The following is a 19,476-nucleotide window of genomic DNA, read 5'->3' on the forward strand; positions in this document are numbered from 1 at the left end:
CCAGTGTTTTAGGCCAGTGTCAGCTCAATGCATCCTTATGTTCAGACCAATTCTACAGATTCTCCAAAGTTCCATGATGTATAGAAATTAGACAGTTGTATGCACCAAATTTGGCTATTGCAATTTCTTATTCGATAGGTTCCGCCCATAACAAACTCACTCAACGTAACATCATGGACTTACCCTGAATGATGGCCAACAGGATGACAATGACAAAGAAGAAGAAAGTAATGTCAAAGAGGATGCGGTAAAGCTCATAAGGGTCGCCGGCTGGGTCCTCGATCTCATCACCGATGCCTCCACCAGCTCTCACGCCCACATACATGTGGAATAGGTAGCACTGAGGAGAAACGAGGACTTCATTCATTTACCTACTTGGCAAATGATTCTGAAGTCAAGATGATCAACTGTGAGCTACTGCTCACTTGCGTATTACCCTCGCGCTCTCTCACAGTTGTGATCAGAAGTTTACATACAGTGACATGAAGGTCATGGCAATATTTGGGCTTTCAATGATTTCTCTGAATTCTTCGTTTTCTGTGGTGAAATGATTGTACAACGTATTTCTTTAGTTAAAAAAAAAACTAATTTGGTGCAGAAGTTGTAATTTATTTTGGGTTTTCTGAAATCAACACAGGGTCAAAATTATACGTACAGGGTCAAAAATTTACACACACTCAGATTATTAATTCGGAGGTGCTGAGACTTCCAAAATGTCTCTAAACTTCCTGTTAATGATCATGATTGACTACAGCTGGTAGCTTCTCTGTGCCTTCATAAAAAGGGTTTGTTTACAGCACTCATTGGATTGACCAACACACAGTAAAATGGGAAAGTCCAAGGAATTCAGTGCAGATCTGAGAAAGAGGATCACAGATGTACACAACTCTGGAATGTCTCTTGGAGCCATTTCTAAACAACTGCAAATTCCAAGATCATCTCATTATCTCTAGCCACTTTATCCTGTTCTACAGGGTCGCAGGCAAGCTGGAGCCTATCCCAGCTGACTATGGGCGAAAGGCGGGGTACACCCTGGACAAGTCACCAGGTCATCACAGGGCTGACACATAGACACAGACAACCATTCACACTCACATTCACACCTACGGTCAATTTAGAGTCACCAGTTAACCTAACCTGCATGTCTTTGGACTGTGGGGGAAACCGGAGCACCCGGAGGAAACCCACGCGGACACGGGGAGAACATGCAAACTCCACACAGAAAGGCCCTTGCCGGCCACGGGGCTCGAACCCGGACCTTCTTGCTGTGAGGTGACAGCGCTAACCACTACACCACCGTGCCGCCCTTATTCCAAGATCAGTTCAAACAATTGTATACAAGTTATTGTGAGGTGTAGTCACTCTGCCAAGCCACTTTGCTTCAAGAAAACCCAAACTGTCACCCTCAGCTGAAAGGAAATTGGTTTGGATGGTCAGGAACAACCTGGGAACCACCATGGCACAGCCCTGCCATGAACTGGAAGCTGATGGATCACTGTCTACAGTTCAGATCACCATGGACTAAGAGGCTGCTCCAAAATTGACACCTTCAGGCTTAAAGTTTGCAGCTGACCACACAGACAAAAAAAAAGCCTTCTGGAGGAAAGCTGTATGGTCAGATGAGACAAAGATTGAGTTGTTTGACCAGAATGACCACCATGTACAGAGGAACACTGTACCAGCTGGTGGTGGTGGTAGGATCATCATGCTCTGGGGCTGTTTTGCTGCCAGTGGAACTGGTTCATTGCACAAAGTGGATGGAATAATGAAGAAGGAGGACTACCTCAGAATTCTTCAGCATAAACCATCAGAAACTTGAACAGGACTTGGGAGTTACAACAGGACAATGAACCCAAACACACATCAGAGCTGGTTGTGGAGGATAAAGTAGGTTAACATTAAGCTTAAAACAAGTCCTCACTTCAACCCTATTGAAAATATATGGACCGTGTTTATAAGTCGAGTCCATGCCAAAAAAAAAAATTAATTGAACTCTACCAATTCTACCATGAAGAGTCATGAAATATCCAACCAGAATTCTGCCAGAAGCTTGTTCATGGTAAACAAAAATGTTTGGTCAAGGTGAATCTTGCGAAGAGACATTTTACCCAAATATTAGGTGTGCTGTATGTATAATTTTGACTTTGTATGTACACTTTTGGGCGGCATGGTGGTGTAGTGGTTAGTGCTGTCGCCTCACAGCAAAGATCTGGGTGCCCAACGAGGGCCTTTCTGTGCGGAGTTTGCATGTTCTCCCCGTGTCCGCGTGGGTTTCCTCCGGGTGCTCCGGTTTCCCCCACAGTCCAAAGACATGCAGGTTAGGTTAACTGGTGACTCTAAATTGACCGTAGGTGTGAATGTGAGTGTGAATGGTTGTCTGTGTCTATGTGTCAGCCCTGTGATGACCTGGCGACTTGTCCAGGGTGTACCCCGCCTTTCGCCTGTAGTCAGCTGGGATAGGCTCCAGCTTGCCTGCGACCCTGTAGAACAGGATAAAGCGGCTAGAGATGATGAGATGAGATGACAAGTAAGTAAACAGCAGTGTTCTCCCCGGGGATTTCAGATAGCATCCTGGTAAACTGTCATTTTGAAATTGTATTTTGCTTCTTGAAAAGGCATCAAAATCCACCCTATGTGTTTCGTAAATGCCTTCAGTCGGTAAACAGGAAGTCGATGTGTGACAGACCTGAAAACGGTATACACAGTATAGAACCCCAAGCTGACGTTTGGTACCAAGTGGCTACGAGTTGTGGTTGCTGAGAAAAAGGGTGTTTCAGACGGATGGACAGAGGTAAACCAGTATAACCCCCCCCATCGGAGCAGGGGTATAATAACACTGAATTTCAGTGGGTTTTGTTTCTGAGAAATAATCATTTTATCAAGTAATCAACTGAGCCTGAACTCACAGTCATCATATCATCACACTTCATGTCTGGCTCATCCTCATCCTCGCTCTTGTTGTAGAACTTGCGGAAGAAGTTGAACGCCACAACAGTGTACAGATAAACCACGACTGCAAGCAGGCCCACAGTCAACACCAACTGTTTAAATAAAGAGCAGAGGGATGTCCGTTTCAGGTTCACCAACATACCGTACACGCTTTGCTTTTCAAGGCTGAAGCACATGCACCCCCTAGTGGTAGAGACTTGCCTGTTTGCCGTTGTGAGTTACAGAGGACAGGATTGTTCTCAAGGTCTTGAAGCCCATGGCAATATCCAGCAGGTGAGCAGCAAAGAAGAAGTTATTGTAATGGCCCAGAACAGACATGGTGGTGTACCATATCAGGTAGAGGAAAGACTGTATCAAGGGAAACACAGGGTTTTGATGAATGGACACTCACCAACCACTCCATTATAAACACTTTACACTTCACATTCATGCACTTTTCCAATCAATCATTCTTGCTGAAGTAACGAAATGCATAAAATTGTGTACGCTCTCAGAAAATAAAGTACATTATTGTACCTTTAGGGGTACAATAGCTTGTCACTGGGGCAGTACCCTCTACGGTACTTATCTGGACCCTTTATACATTATACTGCTTGGGGACATGTATGCACTTTTTTGGTTCTAAAAAGGTACACATAGTTACCTTGAAGTCCAATAATGTGCCCTAGGGAGTACATTAGTGTAGACTGTACCTTGGGGGACAGAAATGGACTCCAACTGTACCCCTATCTGACAGTGTAGATAAAGAGTTTCAGAATATGAGGGGGAAAATGTGATCTCAGTGACGTGGTATGGTTTTGGTGCCAGAAAGTCTGGTTTGAGTATTTCAGAAACTTTCAGATCTCCTTGGAGATTGCTTGGTCACCTGCCCAGTTTCAGTGAGCCTGTACCCCTGATAGCCTCAGATTCCTGTTCTTGGTTGATAGGAGCAGAATTAGATGTAGCCTTGTAGCCCGTCCACTTCAATGTCTAACATGTTGACAGATGCTTTTTTTTTTATCCATGTTTTAAAGATTTGAGTTCAGCAATACACTCGACTCCAGACAAATCTTCATATTTATTGATGACTTGGAATTGCACGCTACAGCAAGAGTCAGAGGATGTACAAACTCATCATGTGAGCAGAAATATACAGTTAGGTCCATATATATTTGGACACTGACAATTTTTTTTTTTTTACCTGTTTACTGAAACATATTCAAGTTATAGTTATATAATGAACATGGACATAAAGTCCAGACTTTCAGCTTTCATTTGAGGGTATCCACATTAAAATTGGATGAAGGGTTTAGGAGTTTCAGCTCCTTAACATGTGCCACCCTGTTTTTAAAGGGACCAAAAGTAATTGGACAATTGACTCAAAGGCTATTTCATGGGCAGGTGTGGGCAATTCCTTCGTTATGTCATTCTCAATTAAGCAGATAAAAGGCCTGGAGTTGATTTGAGGTGTGGTGCTTGCATTTGGAAGATTTTGCTGTGAAGAAAACATGCGGTCAAAGGAGCTCTCCATGCAGGTGAAACAAGCCATTCTTAAGCTGCGAAAACAAACACAAAAAAACCATCCGAGAAATTGCCACAATATTAGGAGTGGCAAAATCTACAGTTTGGTACATCCTGAGAAAGAAAGAAAGAAAGCACTGGTGAACTCATCAATGCAAAAAGACCTGGACACTCACAGAAGACACCAGTGGTGGATGATTGCAGAATAATTTCCATGGTGAAGAGAAACCCCTTCACAACAGCCAACCAAGTGAACAACACTTTCCAGAAGGTAGGCGTATCAATATCCAAATCTACCATAAAGAGAAGACTGCATGAAAGTAAATACAGAGGGTTCACTGCACGGTGCAAGCTACTCATAAGCCTCAAGAATAAAAAGGCTAGATTGGACTTTGCTAAAAAACATCTAAAAAAGCCAGCATAGTTCTGGAAGAACATTCTTTGGACAGATGAAGCCAAGATCAACCTCTACCAGAATGATGGAAAGAAAAAAGTATGGTGAAGGCGTGGTACAGCTCATGATCCAAAGCATACCACATCATCTGTAAAACACGGTGGAGGCAGTGTGATGGCTTGGGCATGCATGGCTGCCAGTGGCACTGGGTCACTAGTGTTTACTGATGATGTGACACAGGACAGAAGCAGCCGGATGAATTCTGAGGTATTCAGAGACATACTGTGTGCTCAAATCCAGCCAAATGCAGCCAAACTGATTGGTCGGCGTTTCATAATACAGATGGACAATGACCCAAAACATAAAGCCAAAGCAACCCAGGAGTTTATTAAAGCAAAGAAGTGGAATATTCTTGAATGGCCAAGTCAGTCACCTGATCTCAACCCAATTGAGCATGCATTTCACTTGTTAAAGACTAAACTTCAGACAGAAAGGCCCACAAACAAACAGCAACTGAAAACCGCTGCAGTAAAGGCCTGGCAGAGCATTAAAAAGGAGGAAACACAGCGTCTGGTGATGTCCATGAGTTCAAGACTTCAGGCAGTCATTGCCAACAAAGGGTTTTCAACCAAGTATTAGAAATTAACATTTTATTTACAATTATTTAATTTGTCCAATTACTTTTGAGCCCCTGAAATGAAGGGATTGTGTTTAAAAAATGCTTTAGTTCCTCACATTTTTATGCAATCATTTTGTTCAACCCACTGAATTAAAGCTGAAAGTCTGAACTTCAACTGCATCTGAATTGTTTTGTTCAAAATTCATTGTGGTAATGTACAGAACCAAAATTAGAAAAATGTTGCCTCTGTCCAAATATTTATGGACCTAACTGTATTTACTTCATCTGAAGAACTTCTGTGATGTACCTTGCTCCTGACAAATTTGTACCAGTAATTATTGGGGAAAGACCTGTTTGTTTGTTTGTTTGTTTGTTTTTGTTTTTCCAAGTATTTAACTGTCCAGTTTCAGTGAGCCTGTGCCCACCCTTACAGAAAAAACACATGAATTTCACATGTATTTCACATGTGATCACATGTGGTAACGTGGAATACATGGTATCAGATTTTGTAACGTGTTACCATGTAGAGCACATGTGTAAAACATTCCCACATGTGATTCACATAAAATTGGGCCAAAACCACATGTTTCCCATGTGCAAATAACATGTTTCCCATGTGCAAAACACATTTTTCCACATATTTCACATGTGAGAAATCACATGTGAATTTCATGTGGTTTTTCTGTAAGGGCACTGTAGCCTCACATTCTTGTTCTTGGAGGACAGGAGTGAAACCCAATGTTGTCTTCTGCTATCGTTCCCCATCAACCTCAAGGTCTGATGTATTGTGCAGTCTGAGATGCTTTTCTGCTCACCATGGTTGTAAAGAGTGTTTTTGAGTTACTATAGCCTTCCTGTCAGCTTAGACCAGTCTGGCCTTTCTCCTCTGATCTCTCTCATCAACAAGGTGTTTCTGCCTACAGGACCACCACTCACTGGATGCGTTTTGTGTCATTCTGTGTACCCTGTAGAGACTCTTGTTTGTGAAAATCCCAGGAGATCAGTGGTTCTGAAATTCAAATTAGCTCATCTGGCACCAATAACCAAGCCATGGTCAGTCACTAAGATCACATTTTCCCCATTCTGATGTTTGATGTGAACATTAACTGAAGCGCTTGACCTGTATCTGCATGATGGCACATGACTGGCTGTTTGGACAATTGCATAAATGAGTAGATGTACAGGTGTTCCTATTAAAGAAGCAGGTGAGAGTACAAGTCACCTGCATATATCTATCACAAGGATGTTTTTGTGTTTTACATACATTGTCAGTTAGGACAACTCCCATTTTCCAGATGTGGTACTTCATGTCAATGGAGCTCAACCTGAAATTGAAATGGAGAACAGTGTCCCAAAAAAGCTGTGTAAACCTATTTCAGTTTATTTTACTCTGTGTATGTGATTCAAGCTCACCAGGACACCAGAGAAGCCTCTTTCACCACAGCTTCCTCTGTGGGATCAAAGTCAAGCGCATTCTTATCCAGACCGAGGAGTTCAGCAATACGCACAGCTCCATACAAATCTCCATATTTATTGATGACCTGGAGATGCAAATTACAGCAGGAGTCAGAAGAGATGAAAACAAACCACATGCGAGCAGAGATGTATTCACTTCAGCTTGAGATTATTTGTGCCATACCTTCCTCTTGACAAATTTGTCCCAGTAGTTATTGGGGAAAGACCTGAAAGGAAACAATTTAATTTATTTATTAAAAAAAAAAAAAAAAAAAAATATATATATATATATATATATATATATTAGTGCTGTCAAAAATGTCGCGTTATTAACGCGTTAACTTGACTCAATTTTAACGGCGATAATTTTTTTTATCGCGAGATTAATGCTCTGTGACATGATGCCACGCCCCGCACAGCCAGAGTCCTCTGCCCTCCCCCGAAGAGCCACGGTGCTCGGCTTAGGTTTCGTTTTCCCATCGGCGGCTCCAGCCCCACTTTGCAGTGGCTGTGACAAGACGTGTTATGCTCTGCAATTTAAAAAAAAAAAAACATTGGTACAACCAGTGTTCGAACTATGCCGATATTTTCGAGGGGTCCCTTTTTTTCCCTTGGGGGGTGCTTGCGCTTGTCTCAGAGCGCGGATCTCCATCGCGCGCTCACTTTGGATATGCAAATGCTTCCCGTTACACACAATTGCTATGTCAATAAACATCATTTTGCCAATATTTTAGAGACCCCCCCAACATTTCCCAAATCATGTTTTCAAGGGATCTCATGTCTGTTTCAGGGGATCTCGGATCCCCCGAGTACCCCCGTAGTTCGAACGGTGAGCAAGCCCATTCACTTTTTTATGCTGATAAGAGAATTACAATGGTTTTTCATATGACAAAAATGTGCGATTAAATTGCGATTAATCACGAGTTAACTATGACAGTCGCGACATTAATCGCGATTAAATATTTTAATCGCTTGACAGCACTTATATATATATATATATATATATATATATATATATATATATATATATATATTTTCTCAGTATCTGATATACAACCCCAATTTCAAAAAAAGTTGGGACACTGTGTAACAACACTGTAAATGTTTGAGAACTGAGGAGACCAGTTGCTGTAGTTTTGAAAGAGAAATACTGTCCCATTCTTGCCTGATATACAATAATGCACCAAATGTTTTAAATAGGAGACAGGTCTGGACTGCAGGCAGGCCAGTTTAGCACTTGGACTCTTTTATTACGGCGCCATGCAGTTTTAATATGTGCAGAAAGTGGTTTGGCATTGCCTTGCTGAAAGAAGGAAGGCCTTCCCTGAAAGATTTTGTCTGGATGGCAGCATATTGCTCTGAAACGTGTATATATCATTCAGCATTAATGACGCCTTCCCAGATGTACAAAGCTACCCATGTCATGTGCACTAATGCACCCTCATACCATCACAGACGCTGGCTTTTGAACTGTGCACTGATAACAAGCCGGATGGTCCCTCTCCTCTTTAGCCTGGAGGACGTGGTGTCCATGATTTCTAAAAAGAATTTCTACTTTTGATTCGTCAGACCTCGGGACAATTTTTCACTTCGCCTCAGTCCATCGTAAAAGAGCTCGGGCCCAGAGAAGGTGGCGGTGTTTCTGGATATTGTTTATATCTGGTTTTAACTTGCATTTGTGGATGCAGTAATGAACTGTTTTCACAGACGATGGTTTTCTGAAGTGTTCCTGAGACATACAGTGATTTCCTTTACAGACATGTGTCTGATTTTAATGCAGTGTCTCCTGAGGGCCTGAAGATCACAGGCATCCAATGTCAGTTTTCAGCCTTGTCTCTTGCATACAGAGATTTCTCCAGATTCTCTGAATCTTTTAATGATATTATGTACCGTAGATGATGTAATCCCCAAATTCTTTGCAATTTTACATTGAGGAACGTAATTCTTAAATTGTTGCACTGTTTGCCCACGCAGTCTTTCACAGAGCGATGAACCCCTCCCCATTTTTTTTTACTTCTGAGAGACTCCGCCTCTCTGGGATGCTCTTTTTATACCCAATCATGTTACTGACCTGTTACCAATTAACCAAATTAGGTTTGTTTGTTTTTTTTAAGCATCATACAACTTTTTCAGTCTTCTGTTGCCCAGTCCCAACTTTTCTGAAACGTGTTGCTGACATCAAATTCAAAATGAACATAAATTTTTCAAAAAAACAATAAAATTTCTCAGTTCCAACATTTGATATGTTGTCTTTGTACTATTTTCAGTGAAATATAGGGTTTCCATGATTTGCAAATTATCGTATTCTGTTTTCATGTACAATTTTTACACAGCGTCCCAACTTTTTTTGGAATTGGGGTTGTAGTTTATTTGAAGGTGTTTTTAAATGGGCCCTACGGAGTGGCGATAACCAAACGATCCCATTGACCCTTGATATCATCATCAGAGGGCTGCTCAGTGATGTACAAGCCATCAAACTCCAGCTTCCTTGCGATCTCCTTCTCTCGCTTAAACACCACCAAAGGCACCTACAACAAAAAAATTTTATGGCTCATTGCATTTCAGTAATTTATTATTTTATCTTCCTTAGATGTTAATTGGTACTGCGAAGAAAGAAATTACTTACCTTAAGGCAATAATATCCCACCACACAAAGGAGAGAAATAATTGTGTGTAGTACAGCCAAGAAAGTCAGAGTGGGAGCCATATAACCGGTGTTCTCCTGAAGTACGTAGAATTCCATATCACTGTCTTCATCATCATCATCATCACTGGCACCCCAAGACTCCTCCTCTTCCTCAGCTTCACCAGTTACCTACAATAAGCACCATTATAAATCCCAGAAATCATGTTTTAAGTGAATTTGTAATACAATTTTCATAACTACATAAATATTGACAATTTAAATCAAAGATGATATGAAACAAACCTTGTAGAAGAGCAAGATGAAGTTGATTGCGAATGCGACAAACAGCGCCAGCATCCGAAGGGTGTAGAAATTACGAGCCAAGTAGTTCTGGAAAGTAAAAATCCAAAACCTTCATAAGCATTTCATAAAAACTGTGAGTGGCTCAGTTTTAGCAACATACAGTATTTTCTAAATATTTTCATAATAGAAGTTGTAAAGATTTGGATGTAATTAATTTAAATTAATTTGTATTAATTTTGTTAGCTCATTCAGCTGACAGGCAATGAGCGAATGACATCATATGTTGTCCGTCGTCCACATTTCACGAAAATCATTTCTTCTCTCTCAATTCTTCACTGATTTTTATTCTTTGTGGCAGGAAGGTAGGTCTGCCTGGGGTGCATATAGCTTCTACCCAAATTTGCATAATTGCAATTAATAATGAAGATATGGAGTAATTAAGCCCTAATGAGCAGTTTCCACACAAATCGCTTCTTCTCGCTCAATTCTTCACCAATTTTTATTCTTTCTGGCATGAAGGTAGGGGTACCTAGAGTGCATATAACTTCTACCCAGATTTGCTTAAGTAAATTATTAAATTAATGAAGTTATGGACTAATTAAGCCTTAATGAGCAGTTCAACAAAAATCACTACTTCTTGGTCAATTCCTCGCCGTCTTGGATTCTTTCTGGCTAATAGGTCGGTATTCCTAGGGTTTATATAGCTCCTATATATAGCTTGTATACAGTGTATATAGCTTGCAACATTTATTGTGCAAGGTGGTCCACTTTATATCATTCCTTCTCAACTAGATGGAGCCAGAGTGAACTACGCCATCATTGACGGTCTCGTGTTAATCACTTACTAGCATCTTAGCCTTGTAGACTTCAAGGCCAGCAAAGAAAGTGGCCATTAACGCAGGCGGTTCCTCCTTTGGTGGGCCATGGCGTTTCCTTGGAGCTGGCATCCCCTCCACTACTGGCTCTTCAGGCTTTTCCTCTTTGGCCTTATCTTCTTTTTCACGATTCTCTATGCTATTATTTCAAAGATCCATTCATATTTAAAGTTAGTTTAACTTTGTTTACTGAAACTCACAGAAATTATATTTTTAAATGTTTAACATGTACAACCCCGATTCCAAAAAAGTTGGAACAAAGTACAAATTGTAAATAAAAACGGAATGCAATGATGTGGAAGTTTCAAAATTCCATATTTTATTCAGAATAGAACATAGATGACATATCAAATGTTTAAACTGAGAAAATGTATCATTTAAAGAGAAAAATTAGGTGATTTTAAATTTCATGACAACACCACATCTCAAAAAAGTTGGGACAAGGCCATGTTTACCACTGTGAGACAACCCCAATATGAAAGGATTCTAGTTGCTCAACTGTCTTAGGTCTTTTTTGTCGTATCTTCCGCTTTATGATGCACCAAATGGGTGAAAGATCTGGACTGCAGGCTGGCCAGTTCAGTACCCGGACCCTTCTTCTACGCAGCCATGATGCTGTAATTGATGTAGTATGTGGTTTGGCATTGTCATGTTGGAAAATGCAAGGTCTTCCCTGAAAGAGACGTCATCTGGATGGGAGCATATGTTGCTCTAGAACCTGGATATACCTTTGAGCATTGATGGTGTCTTTCCAGATGTGTAAGCTGCCCATGCCACATGCACTAATGCAACCCCATACCATCAGAGATGCAGGCTTCTGAACTGAGCGCCGATAACAACTTGGGTCGTCCTTCTCCTCTTTAGTCCGAATGACACGGCGTCCCTGATTTCCATAAAGAACTTCAAATTTTGATTCGTCTGACCACAGAACAGTTTTCCACTTTGCCACAGTCCATTTTAAATGAGCCTTGGCCCAGAGAAGACGTCTGCGCTTCTGGATCATGTTTAGATATGGCTGCTTCTTTGAACTATAGAGTTTTAGCTGGCAACGGCGGATGGCACGGTGAATTGTGTTCACAGATAATGTTCTCTGGAAATATTCCTGAGCCCATTTTGTGATTTCCAATACAGAAGCATGCCTGTATGTGATGCAGTGCCGTCTAAGGGCCCGAAGATCACGGGTACCCAGTATGGTTTTCCGGCCTTGACCCTTACGCACAGAGATTCTTCCAGATTCTCTGAATCTTTTGATGATATTATGCACTGTAGACGATGATATGTTCAAACTCTTTGCAATTTTACACTGTCGAACTCCTTTCTGATATTGCTCCACTATTTGTCAGCGCAGAATTAGGGGGATTGGTGATCCTCTTCCCATCTTTACTTCTGAGAGCCGCTGCCACTCCAAGATGCTCTTTTTATACCCAGTCATGTTAATGACCTATTGCCAATTGACCTAATGAGTTGCAATTTGGTCCTCCAGCTGTTCCTTTTTTGTACCTTTAACTTTTCCAGCCTCTTATTGCCCCTGTCCCAACTTTTTTGAGATGTGTTGCTGTCATGAAATTTCAAATGAGCCAATATTTGGCACGAAATTTCAAAATGTCTCACTTTCGACATTTGATATGTTGTCTATGTTCTATTGTGAATACAATATCAGTTTTTGAGATTTGTAAATTATTGCATTCCGTTTTTATTTACAATTTGTACTTTGTCCCAACTTTTTTGGAATCGGGGTTGTACATTGCCAAAGCGAAGTAAAATTATAGTATGTAGTATGTCTTTAAGACTTACTCAGCTTTCTCAGGTTCAGACTCCTCTGCTGCAGCTTTCTGTGTGACATATAAAACAATCATTTTTATCACTTAAACTGCCTCCCAGGTGCGAACTGACTGTGATCCGCAACCCTGGCCAGGATAAAGCAGTTACTGAAGAGGAATAAATCCATGCATCCATTATCTGTAGCCGCTTATCCTGTGTAGGGTTGCGGGCAAGCTGGAGCCTATCCCAGCTGACTATGGGCGAGAGGCGGGGTACACCCTGGACAAGTCGCCAAATCATCACAGGGCTGACACACCGAGACAAACAACCATTCACATTCACACCTACGGTCAATTTAGAGCCACAAATTAACCTAACCTGCATGTCTTTTGGGGGAAACTGGAGCACCCAGAGGAAACCCACACAGACATGGGGAGAACATGCAAACTCCACACAGAAAGGCCCCTGTCAGCCACTGGGCTCGAACTCAGAACCTTTTTGCTGTGAGGTGACAGTGCTAACCACTACACCACCGTGCCCCCCTAGATGAATAAATGAATTAATAAGTCTATTCATGAGCTCACTTATGCCCATGATTGGCTAGTGCCACTATGTCTGACATAAGAATGTAATACCCTTCCCACCCTAAAAGCAGGCCAATTATGCTCTCCATACAACTACAGGGCAGAAATTTTACCTTTTTGTTTCTTGGGATCCCCTATTATTTTAAAAACATTTTAAACAAAATGTAAAAACAAAAGACTAAAAAATACCATGTAATTTTTTGCACACCTGGCGCTTCTTCTTCTTTTCAACATGAGGACTGGCTTCTGTCATAACCTCTGCGACATCCCCGAGTCCAGGCTCATATCCATGCTTTCCCTCTCGCTTAGTTGGTGGACTTATAAGATCTATGATGGCATCAGCTTCCAGTTTCTCCACTGCGCCAGCCATCTGCACCATTTCTGTAGATACCACTATTTCACCATTCTCTGCTTTCTCTGGCTCCATGACATCACCATGAATTCCAAACTGAGTGGGATCTGGCATGTTGCCCAAGATGTCTGTTACCTTCATGTTTTTAGCTCCTTCAACAAGTCCTCCTCCAAACATTGAAGACCAGATTATATGAAAGAATCCAAAGATCAGGCTAAAAATGCCTTTAAAGAAGCCAGTGAAGAGCATCCAGAAGAATGAAAAGAACCCTGTGATCATTTCCTTAATGGTCAGTTTCTTAACCTTCTTGAACTGTTTACGCATGCTCTTGAGGGTCAGCATTTGATGGAATTGGGATACTTTTTTCTTCATAGAAGTGCAGGCAACAGTGAAAGCTGAAGCAGACTCAAGGGACTGATCTTCCTCTTCGGACAGATCCTCCAACAGACTGTACTGTTCTTCCTCCTCTTCGGGGCGTTCTACAGCCCCTGGCTCGGATATCTGGGAAGCCAGTTGCATCTCAAAAATCGTGTCTTCACAGAAGTTTACAAACAGCTCCATCTTCTCACTTTCACTACCCTCATTGACCATGTCAAAGATGAACTGCCGCTTGGACTCTTTCACCTGAGGCTTCTCCCACTGCTCTTTGCTAGATTCACTGATCTCAAAGTAGACACGCTCAATCCGTTTGGCACCTCCCATAATTTCAATACGGCCCAAGTAGGGCTCGAAGTAAGTAAGTACACTCTCAGCCAGGTCCAGGAAGGTGGCGAGGCGTGAATCATGGGGCATGTGCTCGGACAGATTGGTGAGCAGTACAGCCACATTGAAGCCAATATCCTTCGCCGGCTCATGGAAGCGTTCCACAAATTCCATGTAGTTAAACATGTCGTTTTCATCGGTCTCGGCACAAGAGAGAAGAAACTCGATCTCAGATTGCGTGTACTGCTTTTGGCTCTCCATTGATTTCTGGAACTCCTTTTTAGAAATAATTCCTTTCCCTTCAGGGTCATACTCTTTAAAGTTGTCAGAGGTAGTAAGATCCTTGAGCTTGAGGAACATATCGAAGAATTTGAGGATCATTTCAACGTTACTTGAAGACTCCACTAATGTGTCGACCATCTGCTTCCCAATTGTACCATTCACCACATTACCTGAGGACAAGTATTTCATTACTCATTGTATGCATCTGTTTTCACAAAATCTTTTTTGTGACTCATTTCCTCATTTCAAAGAGTGCCTACCCTCCAGAAGAGATAACATCATGACTACCATATCCTTCTGCAAATCCATTAATTCTTTTAACAGCTCAATCTGACTCGAGTCCTGTACAAAAGCCAAAAGAAGAGTTTGTTGCCAGCATGAAAAAATACTTAAGTTTAGGTAAGTGTAAAAATTAATAACACGTGCCAAATGTATTGGACCACATGAAACTCCACAGAGCGTACTGTATGTGTGGGATTACCTGTGATAGTTTCATTTGCATGTTGGCAAAAACATGCAGGAATCCAACCACAGCATCCCACAGCCTGCTGTGAGCCAAACTCTGCTGGTTCCCAATACAAGGACCCTGAAAAAGAAATAACAATTACCACCCACATTGCTCAAGCATGCTACACTTGACCAGTTGAAGAGCTATGTTTACTCCACAGACTCGACACCACTTTTTAATTGAAGCGTAGTGATTTTCAACACCCACTTAAGCATCCTTCCAGTTGACTAGCGAATACCTGAATATACTCAGTGAGTGAATTGAAGGTCTGTTTAGCTACTGCCAATGCTTTGGAAAAGTTCAGCTGTCCTTGCTCATCAATGACATCTTTTCCAGAGTAATACCAGTAGAAATCACTTATGGATTCCTGTAAACCAAGACATTTTGTAGTACGTCAGTGTAGTGTTGAGATGCTATTGTGGTTAGATCCCGTTATCAATATTTGCCTGTTACCTGCAAACGTAGGAGGTAGTCCACTGTGCTAATAATGATGTTGACTGTGGTTGTATTTCCTGTTTGAGTTCGCAGGAAGTTTTGGAAATCTGTTGAATGTTTAAAGAATAATAATGAGGCATGCAGATGAAGGGCTTTCCTCTGAAGATGCAGCCAAGCATATTTTAACAGACAAAGGTCTTTCAGAACATCGCATCATTACTAAAAAGATATTAAAAAGATATAACTAGTGTCAGGCTTGTAGTACTCGAGTCCGACTCGTGCCCTAATTTTAAGGACTCGTGACTTGACTTGGACTTGAGCGCTGATGACTTGGACTCGGACTCGTGCATTAACTGCATTTGGACTCGTGAATTGGAGACGAGGACTCAGATATTTTTCTTTATTTTTTGTAACATGCCATAATAATTTGGCATAAGATATTTATATCTACATTAATTTTTATACTAATGTTGTGCAAGAGAATGCACATTCACCTGTTCATACGTCATGTTCAGGAACAAACTAACGTTAATGGTGCTAAAATGCCTGGAGTGAACATCCCTAGGATTGTCCGCTTTGCTTATACAGACTTCTCGTGCAGTGGGAAAAAATGCACGGTTATGTGTTCCATATGTAGAAGAACTATCGAGGAGACAACGGGGACAACCTCGAACTTCAATCGTCGTTTGGCAAGACTCCACCCAGAGAAGGAAGTGACACGCTATGTTCATTGCTCTGTTGATAGTGGGCGGGGCTTGCTTGCTGAGCGATGAACTAGCTAGTGTTAACCCTCTCTCATGTTATTTGCCCTGTTGATAGTGGGCGGGGCTTGCTGAGCGATGAACAAGCTTTTTATCTGTAGCCTGTTAACTAAAATGGGGCAGTCGAGCAGTAATATTAGTCCAACACGGTAGCAGAGACGGTTTCACATAAAGGCAGCAACAGCCACCGTCAAATGGTGCGGATGGAGTCTTATTCTTGGACTTGACTCAATTTTCTTTAAAGGATATGGGACATGAAACATAAATGCACGCTATATCAGTTTCTTTCCATTAAAAATATGAATTAATTGCATCAACAAATACAAAATCATCTATTAAATTCAGCAAAATCGTTATATTCGTGATGATTATATGGCATTTCTGCTTGACTTCCGATATGCATTTTCTACAACCGGAAGAGCCGCTGTCACGTGATCATACGTCACAAAAACTTTCGGGCACAGCACAAGTGGGTAGATGAATGGAGAAGTGAATGACAAGAAAATTGTTTTTATAGTCTTTAAAGTACATTGAACATCATGGTGTATTGTGCTGCTTATGGTTGCAATAATTCCAATGGGAAATGCCCTGGAGTAAGTTTTTTTGCATTCCCCAAGGACCCGAAGCTGAGGAAAGTGTGGGCTCACTACTGCCGTAGAAAAAACTTTGCACCTACTGTTTCCCACAAACTGTGTTCGGACCATTTCACAGAGGATTCTTTCAACTTTAATACTCAGGTACTGAACGAAATTAATTGCCAAGCCAAATTTACCTTCACTCAGAGTTGTACCATTATTTTTTAGACAGGGCGGACGAACCAGGGCATTCGCCCGCCTGGCCGTGCCCGACGAGGAGCGCTCTCGGCCGGCTTGGGAGGCAGACGGCAGCCCCTCCTGGAAGTGTGGTTTTACCATGGGCCTCATGCGGAAAAATGCCGAGGTGCATTCGCTAAGCGACTGAAAGCCGAGGTAAGGATTAGTATTATAATTTTGGGTGTATCAATTATTGATTATCATAATTCTGACTCGTTTCGCCATTTTGAATGTTTTCATCTCGGACTCTGGAAGCATTGTATCTCAATCAATCTTGAAAAATATCAGCAAAAAAAAAAAATAGCTTGCAACGGACTTTAGCTAGATCTATGATGAACTTTCAATGTATGATACAAAAATAATACTTCTTTCAACAGATCATTAGCCTTTGAGCAGAATTGTTTTTAACTTACCAGGAAGTGTTATTGAGCCGACCGCTTTCAGTTTCATGGGGACTGAATGAACTCTCACTCTCAGAATCATCTGACCCGTCAGAGTAAAGACAAGATCCATGTTCATGTCAATTTCCAGCTATCGGTTCGAATTGATAGGGTCTAACTTCACATCTCTGTGAAACATCGGGAATATCACTGTCGATGGTGTCCATTTCGGTAACCTGTTTACATTAGATTCCCAAGCACTGGCTCCTTGGAAAGTTTTTGTTACGTCACGGGTCACGTGACCACCTAGCTCATTAACGAATCCTTGTTTTACGCTGATGTATAAAAAAACCTTGAATAATGTGATGATTTTCACATTTTTGACGCCCTGCAGTGATTTAGATGGCATTTCTTATGTCCTTTATACATAATTATACCCAGAAAAAAATCCATGTCCCATATCCTTTAATGACTTGACTCGAACTTGAACACTGGGGATTTGAGACGGGACTCGAGGTTTAGTGACTCGACTACAACACTGACGAGTGTTGTAATTTTCTTAAATTAACTGAGACAAATGAAACAATTTTTTAAGTAAAAAAGAGACAGAGACAGGACACACCACTGTAATGAAGCTCAGCATTAAATAAATACATTAGAAGAGTCTTACCATCATTGTGGCCCTCACATAAAAGCTGCAAAAACCTGAATAAATCCTTTGTAAATTCATCATTTTGTAGTACTTTGGAACCTTGAAAGATGGAAAACAAAAGATGGAAACAGTTACAGAATCGTGTTGAAAGTTAATAGCTTTCAACATGAGTGTCAAGCAAGCATGATCAATTGCTTCACTAGAACCTCACAGCCCCAAAATAAGGAACTTTAGATTGCAGGCTTGCAAGTGCATCCAAAGAACTGACGAGAGAAAGAATTGCTTGGCAATTAATACGCACAACTGAAGGAGTTTTCTAAAAGCTGGGGTTAGCAAGGTTTCTTTCACAAGTATCACACAGTATATGTGCCGCGCCACGGGATTTTTGTACCAGATGCGCTGTTTATAGAATGCGTAGAAACGGTGTTGAAAAGCGTGCATGATTTTGCACCATTTTCACTGGCTGATCCAGTAACTATCACCGAATAGTCACTTCAGTAGCACCCCTACGGGATACATTTAACGCTTTTACGGCGCTTTTCAATGCCGTTTCTACGTATTCTATAAACAGAACATGTGGTACAAAAATCGTGTGGCGCGACACCATGTATAATATTGTAAAATATCACAGTGAAGGTCGATCAATGTCTAAAGAAACATTACAACAGTGCATTTCGTTCATTAATGGCATGTGCCATTAATGTGCCAAATTTGGACGGAAAAGCGTTCATACACTGTTATGTTCAGGACACTGTGTCAGATTTGTGAAAGCATACACAAAACCAGTTGTGTGGAATAGGCCCCAGATTCACAACTTGTAAGAAGCTCATTGTTCATTTCATAACTTTGGACTGAATTTGACCTGGATTAGGGCATTAATTTAAGAGGATGCGACAGGACAATAAGTGCTTAGTAATGTTAGCCAGGCTGGACTCAGCCATTGAACACATTCTAGTTTTGTACCAAGATAAAGCTACGGTAGTTATATTACCTAGCGGTTAAGCTTCATTCTCTACGTTATCATGCATGAATCTTTGCAGGACAGTTTACTAAAACAGCACATCCAGGTCAATGTAGGTAAAAGTTCAGGAAAATATTATTTTTGAATGATTACATGCGAAGTGAGAGCAAAGCGAAATGAGGAGTAGCTAAACTGTATTTACCCCGCTCACTCACGTTGACTGCCATCCAAGAATAAAAAAAATGATAGAAGACACACAAAGAAAGCAGACATAAGCAAAGGAGAAGACACTGAAATTTAGACAAAAATGAGAGAATGTGACAAATTGTAATTAAAGTACATGCAGGTAATGTCAATATTATGTTAGATTTGGAGGAGATTAGAGATATTTGATGGAAAGCTCTTCAGGTAAATTGCTTACAGCAGCACAGAGCAGTTCAGCACACATCATTATGTTTCATTGAGTTTAATTTGTTGGAGAAATGGTTTAGTTGATTTAGTGACGAGTAAAAGAAGTCATTTTGCACGGAACAGTAAGACAGTGCTTTTATTTGTAATATATAGT

The 19,476-nt window shown here is 41.1% G+C and overlaps 1 protein-coding gene across 1 annotated transcript in view; it reads right to left on the minus strand.

Annotated features, from left to right (window-relative positions):
• Positions 1 to 19,476, minus strand: part of ryr3 (ryanodine receptor 3) — a 296,068-nt gene that overhangs the window by 8,899 nt on the left and 267,693 nt on the right. The window contains exons 83-99 of the mRNA XM_060915728.1: positions 17,969 to 18,049; positions 15,364 to 15,452; positions 15,149 to 15,277; positions 14,884 to 14,988; positions 14,663 to 14,744; positions 13,275 to 14,572; positions 12,516 to 12,553; positions 10,692 to 10,860; positions 9,847 to 9,933; positions 9,544 to 9,732; positions 9,315 to 9,445; positions 7,102 to 7,144; positions 6,876 to 7,003; positions 6,727 to 6,787; positions 3,151 to 3,297; positions 2,907 to 3,041; positions 184 to 340 (exon numbers count right to left, since the gene is read on the minus strand). Of these exons, the coding sequence (XP_060771711.1) occupies positions 184 to 340; positions 2,907 to 3,041; positions 3,151 to 3,297; positions 6,727 to 6,787; positions 6,876 to 7,003; positions 7,102 to 7,144; positions 9,315 to 9,445; positions 9,544 to 9,732; positions 9,847 to 9,933; positions 10,692 to 10,860; positions 12,516 to 12,553; positions 13,275 to 14,572; positions 14,663 to 14,744; positions 14,884 to 14,988; positions 15,149 to 15,277; positions 15,364 to 15,452; positions 17,969 to 18,049 (3,069 nt within the window). The remainder of the gene's footprint in view (positions 1 to 183; positions 341 to 2,906; positions 3,042 to 3,150; positions 3,298 to 6,726; positions 6,788 to 6,875; positions 7,004 to 7,101; positions 7,145 to 9,314; positions 9,446 to 9,543; positions 9,733 to 9,846; positions 9,934 to 10,691; positions 10,861 to 12,515; positions 12,554 to 13,274; positions 14,573 to 14,662; positions 14,745 to 14,883; positions 14,989 to 15,148; positions 15,278 to 15,363; positions 15,453 to 17,968; positions 18,050 to 19,476) is intronic.

The sequence above is a fragment of the Neoarius graeffei genome, chromosome 3, assembly GCF_027579695.1.
Source record: "Neoarius graeffei isolate fNeoGra1 chromosome 3, fNeoGra1.pri, whole genome shotgun sequence".
Lineage (NCBI taxonomy): Eukaryota > Metazoa > Chordata > Actinopteri > Siluriformes > Ariidae > Neoarius > Neoarius graeffei.